The 24,172-nt window shown below is 42.9% G+C and overlaps 1 protein-coding gene across 3 annotated transcripts in view; it reads right to left on the reverse strand.

Annotated features, from left to right (window-relative positions):
* Positions 1-6,314: 6,314 nt before the first annotated feature.
* Positions 6,315-24,172, reverse strand: part of LOC142014678 (ATP-binding cassette sub-family C member 2-like) — a 68,209-nt gene continuing 50,351 nt past the window's right edge. For all 3 annotated transcript variants that reach the window (XM_074997652.1, XM_074997641.1, XM_074997658.1), the window contains 13 exons: positions 23,098-23,170; positions 22,463-22,523; positions 21,304-21,523; positions 20,626-20,780; positions 19,181-19,336; positions 17,901-18,100; positions 16,670-16,796; positions 14,518-14,619; positions 11,660-11,803; positions 10,550-10,708; positions 9,587-9,753; positions 7,731-7,925; positions 6,315-7,251 (listed from right to left, as the gene is read on the reverse strand). In XM_074997652.1, the coding sequence (XP_074853753.1) occupies positions 7,125-7,251; positions 7,731-7,925; positions 9,587-9,753; positions 10,550-10,708; positions 11,660-11,803; positions 14,518-14,619; positions 16,670-16,796; positions 17,901-18,100; positions 19,181-19,336; positions 20,626-20,780; positions 21,304-21,523; positions 22,463-22,523; positions 23,098-23,170 (1,886 nt within the window). In that variant the 3' untranslated portion in view covers positions 6,315-7,124. The remainder of the gene's footprint in view (positions 7,252-7,730; positions 7,926-9,586; positions 9,754-10,549; positions 10,709-11,659; positions 11,804-14,517; positions 14,620-16,669; positions 16,797-17,900; positions 18,101-19,180; positions 19,337-20,625; positions 20,781-21,303; positions 21,524-22,462; positions 22,524-23,097; positions 23,171-24,172) is intronic.

The following is a 24,172-nucleotide window of genomic DNA, read 5'->3' on the forward strand; positions in this document are numbered from 1 at the left end:
CGACGTTAGGCGGCGAGACGTCGAAGTGGCTAACCTCATGAGGAGATAGGAATAGCGCCCTACTTCGACGTTCAACGTCAAAGTAGGGACAGTGTAGACGATCCGCGTCCCGCAACGTCGAAATTGACGGGTCCTCCATGGCGGCCATCAGCTGGGGGGTTGGGAGACGCTCTCTCCAGCCCCTCAGCTCACTGGTGGCCGCGTGGAGCGGCCCCTTAAAGGTCCCCTCCCCCGCTCTGACTGCAGGAGGCTGAGGCAACGTGCAGGCTCCTGACTGCACACGCGGCGGCGAGCCTGCACAGCCCTCAGCCCCTGTCAGCAGCCATGGCTGCCCAGCAGCCCCCCCAGCGCCCCCAGGGGACCCCCCCCAAGGGGAGCCAAGGCAGCCAGCAGAGCCAGAGGACCAAGCAGTCTGGGAAGCGGCAGCGGGGCCCCTCCTGGACGGAGGCTGAGATGCAGGACCTGCTGGGGCTCTGGAGCGAGGAGGAGGTGCTCCAGGTAATGAGGAGCAAGAGGCAGAACGCGGATGAGTTCGCTCGGCTGGCCGACGGCCTGGCTGCCCAGGGTCACCCTGCCCACACTCCGGACCATGTCCGGAGTAAGGTGAAGGAGCTGCGGCAGGGTTACGCCCGGGCCCGGGATGAGGCCAGCCGATCTGGGGCCGCCCCCATCACTTGCCCCTTTTACAGGGAGCTCAGGGACATCCTGGGCTCCCGGCACACCTCCTCCCCTCCGGCCACCCTTGACACCTCGGCTGACGAGCCCCAGCAGGCCCTGCAGATGGACTCCGCCCCGGAGGTAAGCCCCGCACCCCAGGGTTCCCCCAGGAGCCCACCCCCGGGGCACCAGAAGAGGAGGAGGAGGAGGGGGAGTCCTCCTCCAGTGACACCGGCCTGAGGATTGCCATCCCATCGCGGAGCTCCAGCCGGGCGTCTGCCCCCTGGGTGTCCCCCGACTGTGGGAGTGGACCGTCAGGTATGTACCCCCCTGGTGCACACCCCCGGGGTTGAGGGGCGGGGGTAATAGATATGACCAGGGCCCTCCACATGCCCAGATGACCATGGCCCCAAGGACAGCAGTGGCATGTCCCTCAGGAGAGTGCATCAGCCCCTGCCTGCCCCCCGCCCAGCACGACAGTGCCATGCCCCATCCCCGAGGCTAGGGGGAGCGGAAACTCTAGGGTCCCCCGGGGGAAGGGGGTGGGACACCCAGCAGCAGCAGCAGCATGTGGTGGAGTGGGGGGAGTGCAAATGTGAGACTCAGGCTAGATATGAGAAACAAGCTGAATAGCTCCCAGTGGCTAAGGATGACCCTGGGGCTACAACTTGCAGGTTACACCTCTGCCCTGAACAAAGAGGAGGGAGGAGCCAAGCTGGGTTTGAATGGGGGGGGGGGGCGGCAGTTAGATGCTAGGGGAAGGGAGAGCTGGAAGGCAGCCAGCCTGAGGAGGGGGAAAGCTACACCCCAGAGGGGCACCCCTCGGGGTCTTCTCCCCAGGACGCATTGGAAGGACTGGCTCTGACTGCTGTACTGTCGCTTCTGTGAGAAACTGGGCATCTGTTGCCTAATAAACCTCCTGTTGTACCTGCTGAGTGAGAGTCACTCCTGCCAGCAGATGGGGTGCAGTGCAGGGGGACCCTGAACCCCATCACAGCAGCATCTCCCAGGGCCGGGGATGGGGAACCTGCAGCAGAGGGGTTGGGGGACAAGGGCCACGGCTCGGGGCCCACACTAACGGCTGTCTCCACTCTTCTTCCCCCGCTCCTGTGTTCCGCAGCTGCACCATTGGAAGGACCAGAGAGCACCGGTGAGGCGTCAGTGGTCCCGGACAGCCCTCCGGGGCCATCACTCCAGGCCAGCCCCTCGGCGGAGGACCGACCAGCCCCACGGTGGGGAAGATGGCGGACCCAGCACCACCAGCCGACGGCGACGGACCCCCAGCTGCTGGTCCTCCACCATCGGCAGCTGGAGGTTGCCGAGCAGTGGCTGCGGGTGGAGGAACGCCGCCTCCAGCTGCAGGAGCGGGAGCTGGCCTGGCGCCAGGAGGCGTGGGGGGCCTACATGCGGACCTTCAACCGTATCGTGGACTACCTAGCCCTCTATGCCGCGCCAGCTGCCGCTGCGCCCGCCCTGCCTGCTCCAGCCACTGCTCCATCCGCTGTCGCACCGCCACCGAGGGCCCTTCCGCCGAGGGGGACCTGGGGCCAGCTGACACTCGCCGGCCATATCTCCCAGTCCGCCCGGCCCCCAGCCAAGCCCGGCCAGGGCTGAGGCCGAGGCGGGGATCCCGGCCGCCCACTCCCAGTGCTGGACTTTAGGGGTGTGGGGCCCAGGACGTGGCCCCCCTTCCCCCTTTGTATACATTCCCCCCAGTTTTAGGTTAGTTTGTTGTAAATAGTTTGTATATTTGACCCCTGTTACAATGCTGATCCTTACCTCCCCATGTAAATAGTTCTTCCCTTCCTTCTCTTCCCCTTTCATCTTATCCCTATTTATAATATGTATATATATGTTAGATTTTCCCTGTAAACAGTTAGTCTTTTGTTGATAATAAGAGTTCTAAAGATATTTGAGTTGACAAACAACTGTCTGCTTTTATTTACAAGAAAAGTTGTGGGGGTGCTCTGTGGCATGGGCGTAGGGGCAGGGAGTGTTGTGGAGGATGGGGGGGGCAATGGGGGGCCTGCCAGCGTTCACACCGCAGCCTCATCGAACTGGGCCCGCAGGGCCTCCCGGACCCGGGTCCCTTCAGGGTCCACCTGGCGACTGGGGGCAGCGAGTGGCTGCACATCGGCCCTGCCGGCCTTCACAGCCCAGCCCTGAAAGAAGGCCTCCCCCTTGCTCTCCACGAGGCTGTGTAGGGCGCTGCACGCGCCCACAATCTGGGGGATGTTGGTGGGGCCCGCATCAAGGCGGGGGAGGAGACACCTCCAGTGCCCTTTGAGGTGGCCAAATGTGCACTCCACCACCTGGCGCACATGGTTCAGATGCTGGTTGAAGCGCTCCTGGCTGGCAGACAGATGGCCTGTGTAAGGGTGCATGACCCAGGGCCGGAGGGGGTATGCCGCATCTGCGATGACGCAGAGGGGCATGGTGGTGATCCACAGGGATCTCCCGCTGGGGGATGTAGGTCCCCCCCTCCAGCCGGCGGCACAGGCCCGAGTTCCGGAATACCCGGGCGTCGTGGGTGCTGCCAAGCCAGCCCACATAAATGTCCAGGAAACAGCCCCGGCTGTCCACCAAGGCCTGGAGGACCACTGAGTGGTAGCCCTTCCTGTTTAAGTAGCGTCCTCCACTGTGTTCCAGGGCGTGGATGGGGATGTGAGTCCCATCCAGAGCCCCGAAGCAATTGGGGAAGCCCAGGGTGGCAAAGCCCGTGATGGCGGCATCCGGGTCCCCCAGCCTCACGAGCCTGTGGAGGAGCAGGGCGTTGATGGCGTGGACGAGAGAGCATGGGAGAGCACCAATGAGGGGTGTGCAGGGTGTGTGTGGCCCTCCCCTGCCAGGCCCACCTCCCCTCCCTTCCCCGCCAGGGCTCCCCTCCCCCCACCTCCCCTGCCAGGGCTGCCTCCCCCTCCCCCCGTGGGTCCTTTTACCTCCATGAGGACAGCCCCGATGGTGGCCTTGCCGACGCCAAACTGCTGGCCCACGGATTGGTAGCTGTCTGGAGTGGCCAGCTTCCAGACAGTGATGCCGACCCGTTTCTCGACGCTGAGGGCACGCCGCATGGCGGTGTCCTGGTGCCTGAGTGCGGGGCTGAGCCACTGGAATAGCTCCAGAAATGTCAGCCGGCTCATGCGAAAGTTCTGGAGCCAGCGGTCGTCGTCCCACTCTCCGAGCGCCAACCGCTTCCACCAGTCGGTGCTCGTGGGGTAGCTCCACAGCCGGCGGGGGGGGTGCTGCAAGGTTGGGGGTTGCGTCCTCCTCCCCTGCGGGCAGCTCCTCCTCTGTGACTAGGATGTGCTCAGCTGCCTCCTGCATGGCATGAAGCAGGGCGAGCACTGCTCCTGCAGGGGCGGCTGTGTGGACCTCTGGCTGCTGCTGCTGCTGGGGGTCCATGACTGCATCGCTCGAGGTGTGTGCCTATGGCTCTGCAGACCGCATGCTGTGCAGACTGAGTGTGTCTGGGAGGGGCCCTTTAAGGGAGAGGCTAGCTGTTGCACCGGAAGCGCTAGTCAGCCCTGTGACCCTGTCTGCAGCTGTTCCTGGCACCCTTATTTCGATGTGTGCTACTTTGGCGTGTAGACGTTCCCTCGCAGCACCTATTTCGATGTGGTGCTGTGCAACGTTGACGTTGAACGTCGACGTTGCCAGCCCTGGAGGACGTGTAGACGTTATTCATCGAAATAGCCTATTTCGATGTTGCTACATCAAAATAAGCTACTTCGATGTAGCGTTCACGTGTAGACGTAGCCGTTAAGTGACATCTCTTACCTCTGATTTACTGCTACAAAGAACAAACTTTTTTTTTTTTCCAAAATGGTTTAGTTCTTGTAAAGAAAGTTAACATTCACCTGATATTTGCAAGGAAATTAACCAAGGTAGTGGCTATACACCTCTTTATACCATTAAGAAAACAGGTAATGCATGACTTAGTTCCTTAAAGTCCTTTGCTTTAGAAACGTATGGAACTTCCAGACTTCAGTATGCATTTGACTGCTATACTGTCCATCTTAGGGTTTTCGCAAACATCTTGGAACATGCTCTTGCCAACTAGTATCACTTGAGTTTAAAAAGATTTCTTTCCAGCTTGTTCATTTTGGTATGTAAATTCTTTATAATGAAGGTAAATGCTATGGGAACAATTGTCTTGGGCTAACTTCCCTGAGAAGTAAAGTGCAAGTCTGTGCTCCAAAAGAAGGCAATAGTAAAGCACTGTGTTCAACTGAAGTTTGTACATGCTTACTTTTGTTTTTTAAAAAGGCACTAACAAGGAAAGAACTAACAGGCCTCTTCCCTTCTCGTTTCATTCTGTCATATTCAAATTTGTAAATATCAAATAGACCAGATTCTTGTAGTTTTGTTGATGGAACTCAGCTAAATGCAGGTGAATGGAGTTGGGCCAGCAGTAAATTTAGCCTGCAACTTAAAGAAGCAGACAAGCTGAATTATGTCAGCACCATCAGGTACATTTTACATACAAACACTGATTCTTTATATGTAAAACAGAAAATGGGTGCATAAGCTTGATCTTTCAACGATCTTAGTGTAAGTTTATTACATATTGAACCTCTCATCTGGTACCCATGGGACCTGACCAGTGCTGGATGAGAGGATTTGCCAGACGATAGGAGGTCAATATTGTCAATCACATTACCGACACTTCCACTGCTTACTGGGCTTTTAGAAGACATTTGGGGTAAATTTCAGCTAAGTAACAGTACAGACCACTGGTGGCTATAAACAAACTTTATGGGACCACTGGAAACTTGGCCACACCCATGGTAATTGGTCAGCCGGCTTACTAAAATTATGCCAGATTACAGAGTTTGCTGGACGAGACAGTTCCAGATTAGAGAAGTTGACCCTATAGTGTGTTTTAGGGAACTCTTATTTACAGCTGGCTATTTCTGTCAGGGAAGTATTGTATCTTTAAGAAAAACTGAAAAGTGGGAAGGAATGCCTGGGTCCGTCCTTCATCTTTTTTTTCTGGGAGAGGCCCAAGCTACTATCAAACCAAGCAAGTGGCTGGCTGGTGCCAACATGGCTACAGTTGCTGTTTCTACTGATGGATCGCTAATGGAATGTATGGATCGCTCTTCTCTGCCATTCCTAGTAAGACTGCTATGAGAGGGTGCCCACCTCAGTTTGAATACAAGGAGGCAGAGCTTCAGTGCCTTTTTGACTTCCTATGAGTGTTTATGCTATACTAATAAAGCTGGGCTGGGGCCTGAAGCCTAATCAGGCCAGAAGCGGGGTGAGGGGGAAAATCAAGGAATATTAACAAATGTTCTTTGGGAGACAGCAGACCCTGAAGAGTAAAGCTTTGGATAAAGGCTAGCTTGGCGTTACACTACTGTGCTCGAGCTCCACCAGCATACTTCTTAAGAGAAAAAGGCATGTAGGGGGTGGTACCTCAGAAATTATAGGTACCCTGCTTCCAACGCTCGGATACCTCAGATGTGTGCATAGGGTCTTACGGGGGAAGTTAAATGACTTCTCAAAGCAGAACTTCAATTAGTGCAAACCACTACTGAATAATTTCATTTTGTGTGTGTGTGTGTATCCTTTAAGACGCATTGTGGATTCTTACAGAAACTTTCTTCTCTGCCCTGTACCTTGGTTTAACCACAAAACAAGCCAACAAAGTAGAAAATAATTTACAGTACTTTATATACGAAAAGCATGTATTGTTACCATTTCCATCAAATATGAAAAGGAGGTTCTGTGGCCATGTCTAGCACAAGAGTAACTTGTACAAACATGTTTAAAGTATAAAGTGAATATTTCCCTTGGGGATTTTCCTATTTCAGAATTCTATCACAATGTGACTCGAGGGTGGTCAGTAAGGTGGACAAAAGTAAGTAGTACTCATTCAACTTATCAATTTCCAAAGCCCATTTTTAAAAAGCAACTAAATATACCCCTCAAGAACATAAAAAATATTCATGTACCGATCAGAATCAACGTTGACATTAATAAAATGCCAATTCTCAAATGAATTTTCACAAACACATCATTTATAACAAAGTATACTGGTTGAATCATCATTTTCTAAATAACTTAACATACAAACTGATTAAATCACAACAAGGGCTGAAGGTTCTGGAGTGTTAACTAGCATGGCTAACAAGCATTTATATAGTCTCCAGATCTTTTATTAAACTAAAAATCACTGCGTACCATAAAAAAACATAGCTTTTATTATTTTTTTTCAGTTCCAGTGAAAAATTCATATAAACATTTGTAAAGAAGGCTGAAGAATGGGAAATACACATGGTAACAGTAGCAACCATGAGCTGTTTTCCTACCCCACGTAAGAAGTTGGATTATTAAAATTACCCAGTTCCCCTAAACTGCGTTATCATTTTGTTAGGTCAAGGATACAATTAACCACATAATCTTGGAGCATTTCCTGCATTAGAGTTCAGAAAAACTGCATTCTTGTCTTCACAAAAATATGTTCATGAGTTATTTGTATCTTTTGTTATCCCAGCCTCAGAGACCATTTTAGAAAAAACTCCTTGCTGAAGTAATAAATTATGTGGGGTATCAAATTCTATGATTCTTCCAGAGCCCAGAACAAGTACTCTGAAATGCAGAAAGAAAAAAGGTGATGAGGTAAATGGAGCTAGTTTTTCAGCCATACTTTCCAGCTACTGAAGGTGTGTTTTAGCTATAACATATTCCTTTAACAAAGAAAATCTCTTTGCAGTTGATAACTCAGATGCTCATGAAGCTATGATCTCCTGCACAAAAAAGGATTTTAGAAAATGAAATTTTGCCTTGCCACACTAAATTCTACAGTGCTATCACTTTACTCTGATAAATTAAATGAACTTGAACTTGAATAAAAGGGAATTAAAATTAATTCAGTAATAAAAACATGAGAAACAGTGTAGCACAAATATCACTTCATTGTCAGTAACTAGTGCTAATAAATATTTATTTATGGTACTATTGATAGGGTGAGGAATGAAAGATAAGTGAGATCATCTGTCATGCCTACCACCTCTGACCATGTCTAAATAAATCCACATTTTTTTTTCAAACAAACTGCTGAAACTTACCTTTGAGAATCCATGATTGTATGCAATCGGTGGGCTATTGTTAGTACTGTGCAGTTGTGAAACGCCCTCCGGATGGTGGACTGCACTAAGTGATCTGTTTCCACATCAACAGAGGCTGTTGCCTCATCTAAGATCAGAATTTTTGTCTTCTGTAGCAAAGCACGGGCAAGACACACAAGCTGCCTCTGCCCAACACTGTTGAAACACATTTGAAAAAAGGTGTCATTTCAATAATTTTGCAAAAGCATTGCTGTGTTCCCACCCACCATAAATGAGATAATTCCTTTATCAGGTTACTTTGCAGAGAGAAAACAAAAAGTAGCATAATTTGTTTAAATGGTTAGCAAAATCAGACACAATCTACTTTGGAGGCACAATCCTGCCTTCACTTTCCAAACAGATTCCAAATTTGCATCTAATTTCCATTTTAAAACTTAATATACAGTCCTAAAGTCCATATTAATGTCCTAGTTTGGAAACAGTAAGTTTGAAAGGGACTGATACACAACAGATGATTATTCAATTTTTGTGTTTTGCAGTGATGGGAGTTGATTCAGGATAGGCATTTTAAGGGCTCTTTTATGCTGTCTTTGAAAGTTGCATGCCCCTGCAGAAATTCCATTCTGTTTTTTTTCCTTTTTCGTATGCATTGCATGCAGACACATTCCATGCATTGCATGCAGACACATTCTATGCATTGCATGCAGACACATTCTAATTTATTAACTCTCCATTTCTGATCAGCTTTTTTAAAACACTGGTTTGTCATTCTGCTACTAAAAAGCTTCTCAAGCATTTATATATATATATATATATATATATATATATATAGATTTAGCAGACGTCAATGACGTGGGCTCTTCCACTCAATTTTTTTGTCCCATAAAGGCTGTCTCTACACTAGCCCAAAACTTCAAAATGGCCATGCAAATGGCCATTTCAAAGTTTACTAATGAAGTGCTGAAATACATATTCAGCGCCTCATTAGAATGCCAGCAGCTGCAGCACTTCGAAATTGACGCAGCTTGCAGCCGTGTGGCTCGTCCAGACGGGGCTCCTTTTCAAAAGGATCCTGGCACTTCAAAATCCCCTTATTCCCATCTGCTGGTAGGAATAAGGGGATTTCAAAGTTGATGGGGTCTTTTCGAAAAGGAGCCCCATCTGGACCAGCCGCGTGGCTGCAAGCTGCGTCAATTTTGAAGTGCCACAGCTGCTGGCATTCTAATGAGGCGCCGAATATGTATTTCAGCGCTTCATTAGTAAACTTTGAAATGGCAATTTGCATGGCAATTTCGAAGTTTTGGGCTAGTGTGGACACAGCCAATGTGTCACTTTTCCTGGCATATCTTTGAAATAGCAGTGTACTGTAAAGAGAAACCTAACAGTTACTCCACTACTCTAAGCAAATAGAAAATATAATTTTGTGCATACAGTTGTGTTCTCTCGGTTATGTTTTGTTCCCTTTTCCTCTTACTTTTTATAAAGTCACTTTTTCTTCTCTGATTTCAGTCACTCTTTTTGGGGTTGTCATTTCTCTGCCTTGGACTATTTGTTCACTTCTCAAACATACTATCATAGATTTTAAGAGCAGAAAAGGTCATTAGATCAGTTGCTCTGGCCTCCTGTATAACATGACCATTACATTTCACTATTTAGCTAGGTGACCACAAACTGCTTTACAAGAGTATTTTGCAAGAGTAATTATGTTTTGTGACACGAAAAAATGTAAGAATGCTGTCATATAGTCATAGTCATAGTACTGAAGTAGCACGCCTATGTAGTAGTAGTACGGAAGGAAAAAAAATCAAGTTAGTACACCAGAACTACCCAGCCACTTGATATTAAAAATGTTATACCTGAGGTTTTCACCACCTTCTGAAATCTCATGAAGGAGCTTCTTTGGGAGTGACTGGACAAAATTCTTTAAGTCACACAACTCCAATGCCTCCCACAGCTCATGATCAGAATATTTTCCAAAGGGATCCAAGTTAGACTGGAGGGTTCCAGAGAACAAGACAGGATCCTAGAAAATATTAAGTTGCCTAAGCAATATTATCACAAAGCTTAAAAAAAATCAAAACAATGTTTTTCAACAAATGCTCACAGGAATGTTGGGATTTTAATGAGGGTATTCTGGAAATAATGCTGTTTAAAGTTAAACTGTAATATCTGGAATCTGAGTGAAAAGGCAAAACTAGTTATACTTAACACCTGTAAACCTAAAAAAACAAAGAGAGAGAAAAGTATATCCTATGTCTCTGGTGAATGAAAACACATTCAAATATCTGCATTAAAAAGAGAATGTGTACAGTTAGCAAAGAACACTGTTTGCTTTTAAAAAATCCATTAATTTTCTTTAAATTTACTATGCAACAGTTTTCAAAGGCATTTCGGCACATAAACAGGCAGATAAGCAAAAGCAGATACAGGGTTTTGAAAATCCCAGTAGGTGTCTATTTGCATCTCTAAGAAACTGAAATCCTTTTGAGGACTTGGCTTTGTGCTCTTTAGGATGATAAGGACTTAATATTAAATGGAAATCACTTACTGTAAGACTACTTTTGATTTTGCAATATGACCAAATATTATTTAATTATGTCCAAGGGCCTCTTTTCAGGGAGCATACTAATTAACGAGTAACTGGAGTTTTCAGTATTAGCCATAATTCCAGTAATAACATACTCATGCCTTTTCCTTGGTCAACACGTACAAAATGGGACCTTAATTAAAGTTTCACCCTTCAGGAGTCAGAATTGCATTGCAAATATGCAATAGCTAATGTCTGAATAAAATAGACGTGTCTATTCTATAGATTTTACCTGTGGAATAATGTTAAGATTGCCACGTAGATCATGTAGTCCAATAGTTGAAATGTCAGTTCCATCTATAATTATTTTGCCTCCAGTTCTCTCTATAATTCTAAACAAGCAATTTGTGAGTGTTGATTTGCCAGCTCCTGTTCTTCCTACAATTCCAACCTGGAACAAGACAGACTTGTTTAAAAGTTAATTGTTTACTAAACAGTCCATTGTTCAATTAATACCTTTAATTTTTTTTCAAGTGATTTTAAAGACTACAGAGAGATATCATGCATTATAAAAGAACACCACTTCTTTGTATACAGCACAGTGATTTAGGCCCCAACTCTGGTCTTCCTTAACTCTCTCAGGTTTTGGCTGGGAAACATTGCCAAGATGTTGTCTGTCCAGTTTCCTCTGAGGACAGTAAGGAATTCCCAAAAAACCTGTTGGGTGGTGCCCACTCAAAAGCTAACATTCCCAGCTGCAGCGCAGAAATCTAGGGCCAGATCGCGATCCCCTTCCTTATACTAGTGAGCCTCACATGAATAGTTCCTTTGGTTCATGACTCTATTCGTACTTTTTCTGGAGACAAACTAACCTAGAGATGGTTGCTGCCCAAACAAGAAATAAAAGGAAATGTGTTATTGCTGTCCTGATTAGGAACACAAGTAATCATTTACCATAGTAACACACAAAACGGAAATAAGAGATGGGCAGAAACATTTGTTTTTGGTCTCCGAAAATGGAGAGTAAAAGGTTACTAAAAGTCATTTTACAAAAAATCAGCTACGTAAGTTTAGCAGGAGGCATTTGGACTTGGTTTAGCTCTTCAGCTGCTGTAAATCAGCAGTCAAATCAGATGAGCTACATCAGTTTACACCACCTCAGCATCTGTTCCTTTTAACTAATGTTGCCACTAATAAAACTTAGATTAAAACATACTTGTTCCATTGCCTGTACAGCCATTTAGAAAACAGTGTAATGAATTCTAATAGCTTATTATTTACATATCTAGTAAGAATTATCTTAATTTGGACTCCTCCTGTTATACTTTTATACATGAGGTCTATTGAATGTAGAAAGGGGCTAACTAAATGATCTTTGATTATCTTGTATTATGTACAATACCTTCTCTTCACTGTCAGTTTGAAAGGAGACATCATGTAGGGCTAAACCAAGATCTGTTCTATATCGAGCTTGGAAATTAATGAACTCTATTATCCCTTTATTGGGCCAGCCCTTTGGTGGCCTTTTCGATGTTATCCAGGGAGCCTGAAATTAAATTAACATTGTTTCAGTGCACTGTTTTACATTTTTACAAGCCACTTAGAATACTGGATGCAATTTGTTCATCATTTTAGAAATACAAGTAAACACATCCTCATGACTCAGACTCAATCCAATGCCCTGAGAAGCGACAACTTCTTGGACATCAGAATTTTTAATTAAAAAACGCTTCACCACATGCAGAGGAATCACATAATTATTCTCAGCAACCAAACTCAGATAAAAATTACACTTGTTCACTTAGGGTAGGTCTAAACAGCAAAATTATAACTATGCTAGTGTCTGCTTGACACAACTGCTACTTTGAAATAAATTCAAAATTGGTAAACCCAGTGCCTTTTTGGTAAAAAAAAAAAAAAAAGAGGTTCCAGTACTCAGCCAGCTCCCCATCCAGCCAATCCTTCACCTAGGGCTGCTGAGGTGCAGGTACTTAGTACCTGCAAGTACTAGCACAAAAAAAGCATTGGGTAAACCTCACTTAGGCCGTGTCTACACTAGCCCCAAACTTTGAAATGGCCACGCAAATAGCCATTTCGAAGTTTACTAATGAAGCGCTGAAATGCATATTCGGCGCTTCATTAGCGTGCGGGCGGCTGCAGCACTTCGAAATTGACGCTCCTTGCCGCTGTGCGGCGCGTCCAGACGGGGCTCCTTTTCGAAAGGACCCCGCCTACTTCGAAGTCCCCTTATTCCCATGAGCTGATGAGAATAAGGGGACTTCAAAGTAGGCGGGGTCCTTTCGAAAAGGAGCCCCGTCTGGACGAGCCACGTAGCGGCGAGGCGCGTCAATTTTGAAGTGCCGCGGCCGCCCGCACACTAATGAAGTGCCGAATATGCATTTCAGCGCTTCATTAGTAAACTTCGAAATGGCCATTTGCGTGGCCATTTCGAAGTTTGGGGCTAGTGTAGACATAACCTCAGTGAGCAATAGCACCTACTTGGAAATAGCTATTTCCAAATAGGGGCTGTTAAGACAGGGAATAAAGCCTATTTCAAAATAAGCCGAAGCAGCTGCGTCTACACTTGCATTCCTCTTCAAAAGAGGCATGCAAATGAAGGTTATCAAAAATGCAAAATGAGCTGCAGATTTACATATCTGGCACCTCATTTGCATGTTCTTTTGAAAGAAGAAACGCTGTGTAGATGTGGCTCTTTCGAAAGTAAACCCCATCTTCGAAAGAACCCTTCTTTGCTTTTTTTATGGGAAGAAGGTTTCTTTCAAAGACGGGTTTTACTTTTGAAAGAGCTGCAGCTATACAACTTTTCTTCTTTCAAAATAATATGCAAATGAGGTGCCAGATATGTAAATCTGCACCTCATTTGCACTTTCTGATTTCCCTCATTTGCATGTACCTTCGAAAGAGGAATGCAAGTGTAGACACAGCCAGCATGTCCAACGGTTCTATTTCAAAATAGACTCTATGTCTGCAGATGCTATATTGTGGGTGCATCTGCACTAGGAACTAACTTTGAAGTTAACTTTAGAGTGAGGTGCTACATCAAAGTAGCCAGTAGAGTGTCTACACATACATTTTCCCTTACTTTGAAGTTAACTTTGAAGTAAGGAGCGCAACTTCAAAGTCTTTACTCCATTTCCGGGAATGGAGCAGTGCCCTACTTCAAAGTTTAACTTAGAAGTAGGGTGTGTGTAGACTCTCAACTTTGAAGTTGCTTACTTTGAAGTTGTACTTCGAAGTAAGCAACTTTGACATTATTTCTGTAGTGTAGACACAGCCTCTGTGTAGCAGCATTATTGCAAAATAAAATATTTTGGAATAGCTTATTCCAAAATAATACTGCTGTGTAGACACAGAACATGGCTGCAAGTGCCTGTCTTGGGACGCTAATCTGAAATAGTCTCTATTGTGTGTGGACACATAATTTTAGAATACATTTTGCTTATTTTGGAGCTTCCCTGTACTTTAGGCATGTTATTCTGGAATAGCTTATTTTGGAGTAATAACTCTGGAATGAGCTATTCCAGAATAACTTGGTAGCGTAGACATGCCATTAAAGAGCTACCTTAGGTACCTGAATTATTGTAGCAACTCGCAAGTCTGAGGTTTGGAAGAGACTCAGGATTCCCAGGCCCTGGTTGTTAACAGTTTGTTACATATTTACTATTCTCAGCAAAGTATAATCTGTACCTTTCTGACAACTCTATTCGTGTCTCAAAGCCACTTACTTTGCACAGGACACACTGTTCAGAGTGCTCACATATATTAGGAGTAAACCCTAGCTTGCTAAGGTCAGGAATCACTTTAGCCTATTTGGCGCCGTATGGGAACCAAGTAGTGTTATTTGAGAATGGCAGCCCTGACTCTTGGAGTTTGGAGCCCAAAGCACAGAGGAGTTTTGACAACAGAGAGGAGACAGATGTTCTGGGAAGCCAGCCCTTCTTTCTCTTTTTTATACCTCAGCAGATTTTTCTCCTTTCATGCCCCACCCCGCAGTCCCTGGCAGCCATGGCTGTTGAAAGACACCAGTGCCCCATCCTTGCACTGCTGCCTCCAGCCCTAGTACCTCTGCCACACCCACAGGGCTGTAGAAGGCTGGCTCAGCTTGGCCTCCTGTCCCAGCTCTCTGGTCCAGAATCACCCCTGTTCCTGCCAGACGAGTTTTGTTGCCGCACCAGGGAGTGCTGGTTTTAGGAGGTGCAACCTGTACTCAGGTCATCTTCAGTCTTCTAAAATGCTCACCTCTTTGTCCATTTCTTCATATTCACAAATTCTTTCAATGGAAACTCCATTAGTTTCAATTTCACATGCTTTTCGCACCCAGAAATTCAAAGTTTGAGTTATCTGAAAAAAAAAAGATATATTCATGAGATGGTCTCAATTCACTGGGTCCCGCTACAGCATAGTGGACTGGACTTAATGATTTCTTGAGGCCCCTTCCAATTTATGATTCACTCCACAGAATGTATTAAAAACGCTTGGGTTTCCTAAACAGCATATTTCAGAAATGGATACCAAGAAACAGCATCAAAACAAAGTTAGATGCACAGCATAAGTCAAGAATTGTTAAGCAAAGGTGTCTTTAAACTTCCATTTCCACTGGACAGATCACAATGCTGCTCTGAGCACTTCTTCCATCATGTGCTGTGTTAGAAAAAGTAGCTCAAGCTCAGTGTAGGGCAGAGGTAGGGAACCTAGGACTGTGGGCTGAGTCTGGCCTGTTGCTAAATTTCATTAGCCCTGCAGTGGGCCCCAGGAGGCAGAAGCCATCTCACCCTGCTCTGTGTGTCTGTGTAGCTGGGTCGGGGAGGGGGGCATGGTGGTCCTCCATGCAAAGTGACAGAAGAAAGGTTCCCCTCCCCTGATGTAGGGTGCAGGGCATCCTGACTATCCCATTTTCCCCCAGAACCCAAGATCCCCATCTGTGTTACACTTATGGAAAGATGAAGTATGGCAAATCCCTGTTTTCTCTGCATGCTGTTGACGTATACCCTATACATGAGGCCACACCTCCAATGGCTACTTACACAACTATGTTAGCAGAGTGGAAAAGCAGGTGCAATACACCTGAGTATCTGGTCCATAGTGTCACTTCTATCCTTAAGCACTGAGGAGCTACTTTTGCAAGTGTTTGTGCTGCCTAGTACAATATCTGCAAGTTATGCAACAGGCACTAATTTTATATGTGAATTCTCACAGTTGCCATGTGATGAGTGTGAAAAGACATGCTCAGTTACAGCAATATAAAATCGGGCTACTTTAGCTATTCTAAGACATTGTACATTACATATCGGAACTAGAAATTAAACTGTAATCTAACTGATAAGAAGTAGTGGGTGAATGAACTAGTCATCTAGGCTAAATTTTCTTCTCATATAAGAATATTTAAATATGAACCTAAAGGCTTTTTAACAAAAAAATGTATGCACTAAGATCCCATAAACTGTATATAATTAAAGTTTAAATCAACAAATTAAAATTACTGAAAGCTTGTTGGTGATACACCTGTCTGCAAAGACCTGAGTTCAGAGCTGTGATCCTCAAATTAAGATGCCTAAGTTTCGGTGATAAGGCATACAGGAAATTAAGTACCCTTTCCTGTGTTGATGCATTCTTTTGCATATGAGTTGTGTTGTATATGCACTGAATTCAGATCTCAGCAGGTATAGAGTTTTGCAGTAGCCATATTATCTTCATGTGTACAGTGCTATAAATTTCTGCGGCACTTTACCTCAAAGATTTTAGACCACAGGATAGACAAAGAGGGAAAGTACACAGGTACACAGGAAAATACACACCAAATTATCAAGATAAAGTGGATGTTTGGATTTATCTTGGGTTTTGAAAACTCTTAAAATAATTAGGTTTTATTATCTCTCTTGTCCTTATTAAAAGTGACATGCACGTCAAATATGGTCCCAACTGTACCACTTTTTTCATAACATAAGGACAGTAGAAACATTTCTATTAACATTCAATACTACAAAACTAATTTTTCAATCAACCTCCTGCTTGCAATGATGGCAACCTGAATACTGCAGCATTACACTAGTGCAACAGAACTAAAAAGCAACATCTGAAAACATGAATGCCATTGGTTAGATTACTTCCCTCCTCCAAAGTAGCAAAATATCAAAATATTCCAATATACCATTGTTGCATTTAAATCTGTCAATATATGAACTGTTAATTCTATATACACTTCCAAAATTAGTGTAAATTCATAGATAAGCATGTAGTAATGAGAGGACATTCTGCTCAGTAACATCTGTGAGATTATAAATTCCACAGGTGTAAGTAACTGTGAAGACTTTGGCCTACCAAATTTTACCCCAGTCATTCTTGCCTTCCATATAAAATATTGTGGAAACATCAAAACTTTGCTATCACTCACATTTAGTGCATATGATATAGATAAACCCACTGTAGATGAATTAATTTTATTTCCAGTCAGGACCGCAAACAAGGCAGCAAAGAAAACCGTCAGGTTCCCTAGAAATTCAAGTCGGACAGCCAACCACCTGTAGTTAATGGAAACAAAAAAAAAACAAAACAAAGGACTTATCTAAAGAATCTGTACTATGGAACTTTGCTAATGTATTAAACAACTAGCTCTAACAGCACTTTTCATCAACGTGCTTTATAAAGAAGTATCATTATCACCATTTTAAAGGTGTGGAAACTGAGGGCACAGAGTGGGTAAGTGATTTGCCCAGGATTACGTAACCAATCAGTGGCAGAAATGGAACAGTCCAGTGCTTTCTCGCTTATGCAAGACCTCTTCCCATTCCATACAAACAGACAGCAACTCCACAAATAAGACTGAATCTAGCTTTAAGTTTGCACACATATTTTATGGTGGGGCACGATACAATTTTTGCCCCATTGAAGTTAATGTCAAAACTACTGTTGACTTTAATGGAACCAGGATTTCATTCTTATTGTTTCAGTGTTGACATGGAAAAAAATATTACACTCTTTACTAAATCTGTACACCTTAAAACACACCTCATGTTAACATCCGGAAATGAACATTTGGAGGATCTAAGTCCATTTCCCTGATGAAGTATGAAGCCCGATCAAGTCAACAACCTATGTGCCTAACACTTTCAACATTCTGAAAAACATATCATTCTAACAAAGTCAGCCAAAATACTTGAAACAAGGGGGCATTAACTTTTCTAAAATTCAGCTTTTTAAATCACATATTCTCTTTTTAATGTGAGAAACACTGAAGTGTTCATGAAATATGCACTTTCCAATTGTATCTATCAATTTTCTCTATATAATTTTGTTATAATTCTCCACTTCAAGCAGCTGTTAAGACTTTAAGACTTTACTGTTACAGAATATTTTCAACTCAGAGCAAGCATTGCTGTCTCATATAAACTAATTAGATCCCTGCACCAAGAGGACAGTGTATCTCATTGCCTAGATACAAACCATGAAGCCAGTGCAAAGAGTGCTGAATAATTCACAGTTCTTACACACATTCAGGCTTATTTTCATCTCTTAGAGAGCCTGTTCCCACTGAGGCTAAATTATTTGAGCCACAGATTTCAACTGGAGCAGGACTTCGGCTGCCACAAGTAACTTCTGCAAATTCTAGTTTGTTAATACAGTACCTGTTTGAGATAACATTGTTGTAAAAACAAACCAAATTCTCATTGACCACATCTTTATTTTCTCTAATGAATCTTTCCTGGTGTTCGAATGCTCGGATTGTAGGCAGTCCTTGGAGAGTTTCACTGAAGTGGGAGATCACAGGCGCGTGTGATGCTCTAACTAATCGTCGGATTTGTCGTGAACTAGCTATGTAGTATCGCTAAGGAAACAAGATATAAAAGGGACAGATTCTAAGTTGCTGCATATGTTGGGAAAAGATTCAAAAACAAGTTTCAAACAGTTTTGAACTCTTGAGTCCAATATGTGGATTATTTGCACATTATAATAAAAAGGTCGAACAATTTGAGCATAGAACTTTACAAATATTTTTTTTATTTCAGATGGTGAACAATGCTTGTATTTGCATAATAACCAGGCATGTAAACTACTAGCAGTAAGTGAAGTGACATTTCGAAAACTGCCACCTGGTTGGAGCCCTCCAACACTGTCACTAAGATAAACTAAGCTTTATATTGGAATTTCTTAACTTACCTTCAAATGAAGGCTCCACCTTAAATTTTACCAATATAATTATGCATATTCTCAACTCTGATCTAAGGTTCGTAGCCACTCTGTCCCCTCATTTGTATATATTAGCATAGCCTACATTATGAACGTGTCTAATATCAACAGAGCCTGGAGTGGAGATGGGAAACCCAATGTTTCAAAGGACAGTTTTTCTGATACATTAAAATAAGACTTGAAATTTAGTTAAAGGATTTCCTTTTCCCTCAATGCTAAAATTCACATCTGTACTATGTATGGTCTTGAAGTAAGCTAGGCCTACAATTATCTGTGCATGTTGTTCAGTTTTGCCTGATTCTTAATCTTCCCATATCACATGCCTATTTTTGTCATAAAATTGGTTTTCTTAGAGGGCCTACAATATAACAAATCATTGGAGAAAAAAAATGTAGGCAGGAAAAAAAGGAAGTCACTGACAAAAAGACAGGCATTATTGTGGAAAACATTCAAAATATATATCTTTGGGTGCTTCTGAAAAGCCAGAGGATCTTTTTCAATCAGCTTTAAAAATTGTGTGCTGTGACAAAATAATAAAATGTATCACTTTTAGGTTTCTACTTTGGCTTTTCAGATAGGTTTATAATTTATCCCTAAATGATTTAGATATTGCTTAATAATGATTTTTTCTTTCTCTCTCTTTCTCTCTCTCTTGCGCGCACGCGCACACACACACACACACACGGTATCTCTTGTTATAAAAGTTTAACCAACTTACCTGGATAATAAAATACAGATATCCAAGGGGAATAACTACCAGTATGAAGAGCGGTGAAGCAGAAATGATCACTAAAATGGTTCCAATAACATCCAGTGTACAGTTTAACCAGGTCCGTAAGTAGTAATGAAAGCGCAGATCAACAGTAAGCACGTCCTGTGAAATTACACACAAATATTAGTTTTAATATCTCCTTAGTAAAACTGTATGCATTTCTCAAGAAATCATCTTGACTCTGAAATCAAACAACGAAAATCCTTTTACTGCAGCAAAAATTGTTGGGGAAGAATTCTGGTGATGTACTGATATACAACAGATTAATTTAACATATTGTAGTCTGTCTAATACTACAACTAAATACAATCATTTGATTTTTCCTATCTAAACTCTTCCCAGTAGACTTCGTTAGAGGTTGTTGCTAAAATGCCAGTTGTTTCATAGTTGGCTAGTGTTTGCTGTAGCACAGCATGCCCAACTGAACCGCCACAGACAAATTCGTAGTGGCAACTATTGCTGTTTTCCCCTTTCAAAATGCCAAGAAAAGGCAGGTAAGCGTGGGATCGAGACACCATGAATTCAACTCTGAACTTTTCTATGCACTCCTGTTATTTTTGTTCCTTTTGTAATGTATTAGTAATCAAGGGCTTACCAAAGCTGGGAACAAAACCCTGTTTCTCATATGACAGATCCAAGTTTCATTTACTCAGCCACATTGCCTCCCTGAAAGAAGCTACCAAATCTAAGTGCATGATTATGTTGTTTGTTTCTGTGCAATATGCATCCTCCTAAGGTTCAGTCCACAGAAGATAGCAGCCTACCGGCAACTGCACACCATCTTTCAGCTCAAGTAGTAAACATCTCTAGGCAGTGCTGAAGCTTATGGGTTCAAACTGCAGTGATGGCAGGAACATTATAATTATACAAATTATTTTGTTTGTTTTTTTAAAATGTAAGACAGTACATATAAAAAAGAAAAAAAGGCAAATGTTAAGGTTGCAAAGTCATGCACTCAAAAGAGCACAGAAAATAGTACTGGACCAAGGGATGGGCTCTTAACCTCGAGAGCTTGAATTTTGCACTTAATGTCCACTCAAAACAGTTTGTCTGTAATCTTTTATATCAAGTAGCAATAAATTAACAAGATACAAAAAATATTATCTTTTAAAACTAGACTGAGTTCAACTCATCCTAACGCCTTTAAGTTACAGGACTGTGCTCTGAGGGATGCATGCCCAATTATCATGTACAAGAACAATATTAAAGGGCTTCAGCTGAGAAAAAATACTGGTGCTAATGATTTCTGCAGGAAATTATTCTGTGGTATTTGCATAGGCCTCTTTCTGTACTGAAACTAGCACCTGGTATTACTCTGGCATTCAAGTTGTAGTTCTTTACTGTACATTTTCTAAAGAATGTAGACATGTTTTTCATTGTTTTTTATTTACCTTTGTGAATCTACTGATGATCTGACCTACTGGATTAGTTTCAAAGTACTGAAGGGGGAGATGTAGCACGTTGTCTAACATCTGATTATGCAATGCCCGCGATGCACAGAGCGATCCCTGAGTAAGCACGTATGCACCATAGCAGACCAAAAGACCTTAAAATAGATGAATGAACATTTCTATCAGTTTTTTTCCCCCAAAGGCATCACACTTCAGCCTGGTAGGTTCACTATAACATTTCGTTTTACATATGTTGTTCTCATTTTGTGAATTCATTTTAACCCTTTATGAGCAAGTCTACTCTACTATTAACAGGTGTGTGTGATTTCCATTAGTGCTAGCCATGACACAACCACTCACATCTAACCCAACAAAAACAGTAACACTTCATTGGCTAAAAAATGTGCATCTGTTCATGCGAGAATATTGACTTGGTTCCAAGGACAGCAATATTACAAATTACTCTAAACTGCCTTTTTAATCATTCCTTCACTTTACAGTTCCTTAGCTTGATCCTTTCTTCCTATCACTTCCCACACCCCAGTGAAATTATTCTACTTTGCTGCTATACACATATCTGACTACAGAATAACCACTACAGTTTGTCTTTATATTACACATCTGGCAACCAAGCTTTGTACATGTGGACAAAATAAAGTCTTTTATCTTTGGCCTTACCTTGTATCAATCCCAAAAACCCATAAACACCAAGTTTATTGTTTCTTAAACTTTTCCACTCTGTGAGATCTTTACTTCTTTCTTCTTCAGCTGACCAGGTGCTAAGCCACAGATTTTGTCCTACAGCTACTGCATTTTGTCCTACGTAAGCAGCTATGGTTAGCCACACCCACAGCCAGCCAAACACTTGAAGGTATTTCACAATAATGGACATTTTTATCTAAACACAAGAGAAGTACATGAGTTACTAAAATGGTAACTGTGAAAGGCAAATTACAGAAAATGAACTGAATATACTAACTTCATTCAGACATTCCTATAATTTATTAAATCCAATAATTTAACCTCATGCAGTCATGTTTTCAATCTCCAATAATCTATTTTTCCCCAGAAACTTTTGTTTCCATTATAATAAAAATTATTAATTTTCATGAAGGAATAACTATAATACATGCTAGACACAACATTAAGGCTGCAAAATCAAGTATAAAACTGTTACAGAATTCCAGATTTAATGTTGCCTAAGCATCCACAACTTGCTGCCTTTTTGTGAATGCATTATAGTGCAATCATTAATTGCATAATAAGAGGGAACTTTTTTTCCGTAGAACCTCACTCTTATTCAGGTAGCCTCAATGGTGCTCACTTAATAAGCATTGTTTTATTATTTGTTTTGACCTCACTAAATAATGAGAGCTGCTGACCGTATTTACGTTACGCTGTTCAAATCTAGACCACTTAATGTGATTTGCAGAGGCTTGTAACTTGATCAAATATGGGCAGATTTTCATAGTGACCACAAAATAAAAATCCCTGAAAGAAAGATCACCCTCTTGCCAAATTTCAAGCCCCTGCTCTAAAATATAGTAGCATTAGAACTTTTCAAAGAAGGGGTCACCAGAATTACTGCTAAAGTGGGCAAAACATCTTTTTCTCTAGCCCCCGACTTAAACAATTGAACTATAGGGCTGAATTCTTCCCAAAACGTTCACTTTGAGGCAGGTGCAGTACGGAAAATTTCCAACTAATAGTTAACGTTTGGCAAGCTACAAATAACTGAAAAAGAGTTCTTATAACAGGCCATGACAGGAACTCTTTAGAGATGGTGCTAGCAACCTGTATATAAAAAACTACAAAGGGTAATTTATAAAATTCTTACACTGCCAGTAGCAACGTTTTCTTTCTTCATTGAGAATACTTTGGTTTGTTCAAAGGAAGAACTGTAAATAACAATGTTCAATTTATTTTAATCTTAAACATGAAGTGAAAGAAAAGCACACACAATTAGTTGGGGGGAAAAAACCAGTAAACGTTAAAGCTCTGCAAATTCCCCTTCTTGGGAAATGCCACAGTGGATTTCCAAGCCCTTCCTTTCTATTATTAGAATGTTAGCATGGCCAGACACAATAACCATACTTGATGCACTGCTCTTAGTGCACACAATGCTTTGCAAACTTGCATATACCTGTCTGTTCCCAAGAATCTACTCAGCTATCAAACGGAATACAGAAGCAGTCTTACGTGCATCAAAAAGCAAAGCAAACCAATGCTAGGAAGCAGCAGGAGTTCAAAGGACTTTAGGAAAAAAAAAAAACCCAAAGCCATATTTTTAATGTTGCTTATGAACAGATAAAGTGGGGATGTTGTAAGCAGCCCTTCCCCTAACACCCAGCTTTGCACCCAAATCTTGCACTGTGCTCCCCAGATGTAGGAGCCTGTAATAGTTATAGCACCATATCAGCTATCTTCCCCAAACTGGAACCTGGCTGTGTACACCTGGTTTTCAGTACTCACCTATCTTTGTGTCTCTGGAGTTCTTTCTGAGGTAGAATACTGCCTTTTTGACTCTCTCTCTCTAAATATGATGCTGCAGTGAAAAAAATTGGAAAATATTTTTTATTTTAATCTTTACAATTTTTTCAGGTAGCTGCAGTAAGAGAAAGGACCGAATGCAGGTGACAGGGAAATGGGGCTGCTCTGTAACTACATACAACTACTGTATTTTGTCCTGGTTACTGGGGTTTTTACAAGCTCAGGAGCAATGTCAGTTCTGGGCCAGCTGCACCTTTGACCCCTCCTTAGTCTGAGTGAGCCTTTTCAAATGACAGCCCCAGATCTTTCTGTCTCCCTGAGTGCAATCTCCTGATTCTTTCACTTTCAGAACAGGTTCCTCGGGTGCAGCACCCCTGCATACTAACCCTAGTTACTCAGCATATCCAGCTGTGTTCTGTTTACTTCAGGATCCTGTGACCAAAAGATGTACACAGTGACTCCAAACGACTTTCTCAAAACAGACATATTGTTTAATCCCAAGAATAGGAAGAAAGCAGAGACAGAGAAATGTTGGGTTAACTCAACAGACAGAATACACACAGGCTACGGTTACACTGACCCAAACTGGCGGTAGCAGTAGGCAAATGGGAGGTCTCAAAAATGAAAATGAGTGGTCATTTGCATATTCGCTTGCTGGCAGAGGCTGCTGCCAACAGAAAAAAAGCAGTGCAAACGTGGTTCTGCTGGCGAACCCTCTCCACCTTTGTCGGCAGCCTCTTATGTCTGGAAAAAATCAGGCGTAAGAGGCTGCCGACAAAGGGCGGGTGTTGCCGGCAGAGTTAGGTTTACATTGCTTTTTTTTCTGCCAGCAGCAGCCTCTGCTGGGGAGTGAATATGCAAATGAGCATACATTTGCATTTTCAAAACCTTCTATTTGCATACAGCTGTCACATATATTAATATATGTGCCACATATATTACATACATATATTACATATATCACAGTAGCCACATATTAATCTTACCTAAAGGCATAAGTAGATCTACCTTAACCCTGACACCCTACCTCTGAGGACTGTGATTCAGTCTGATCCAA

Source organism: Carettochelys insculpta, chromosome 1 (assembly GCF_033958435.1).
Source record: "Carettochelys insculpta isolate YL-2023 chromosome 1, ASM3395843v1, whole genome shotgun sequence".
Classification (NCBI taxonomy): domain Eukaryota; kingdom Metazoa; phylum Chordata; order Testudines; family Carettochelyidae; genus Carettochelys; species Carettochelys insculpta.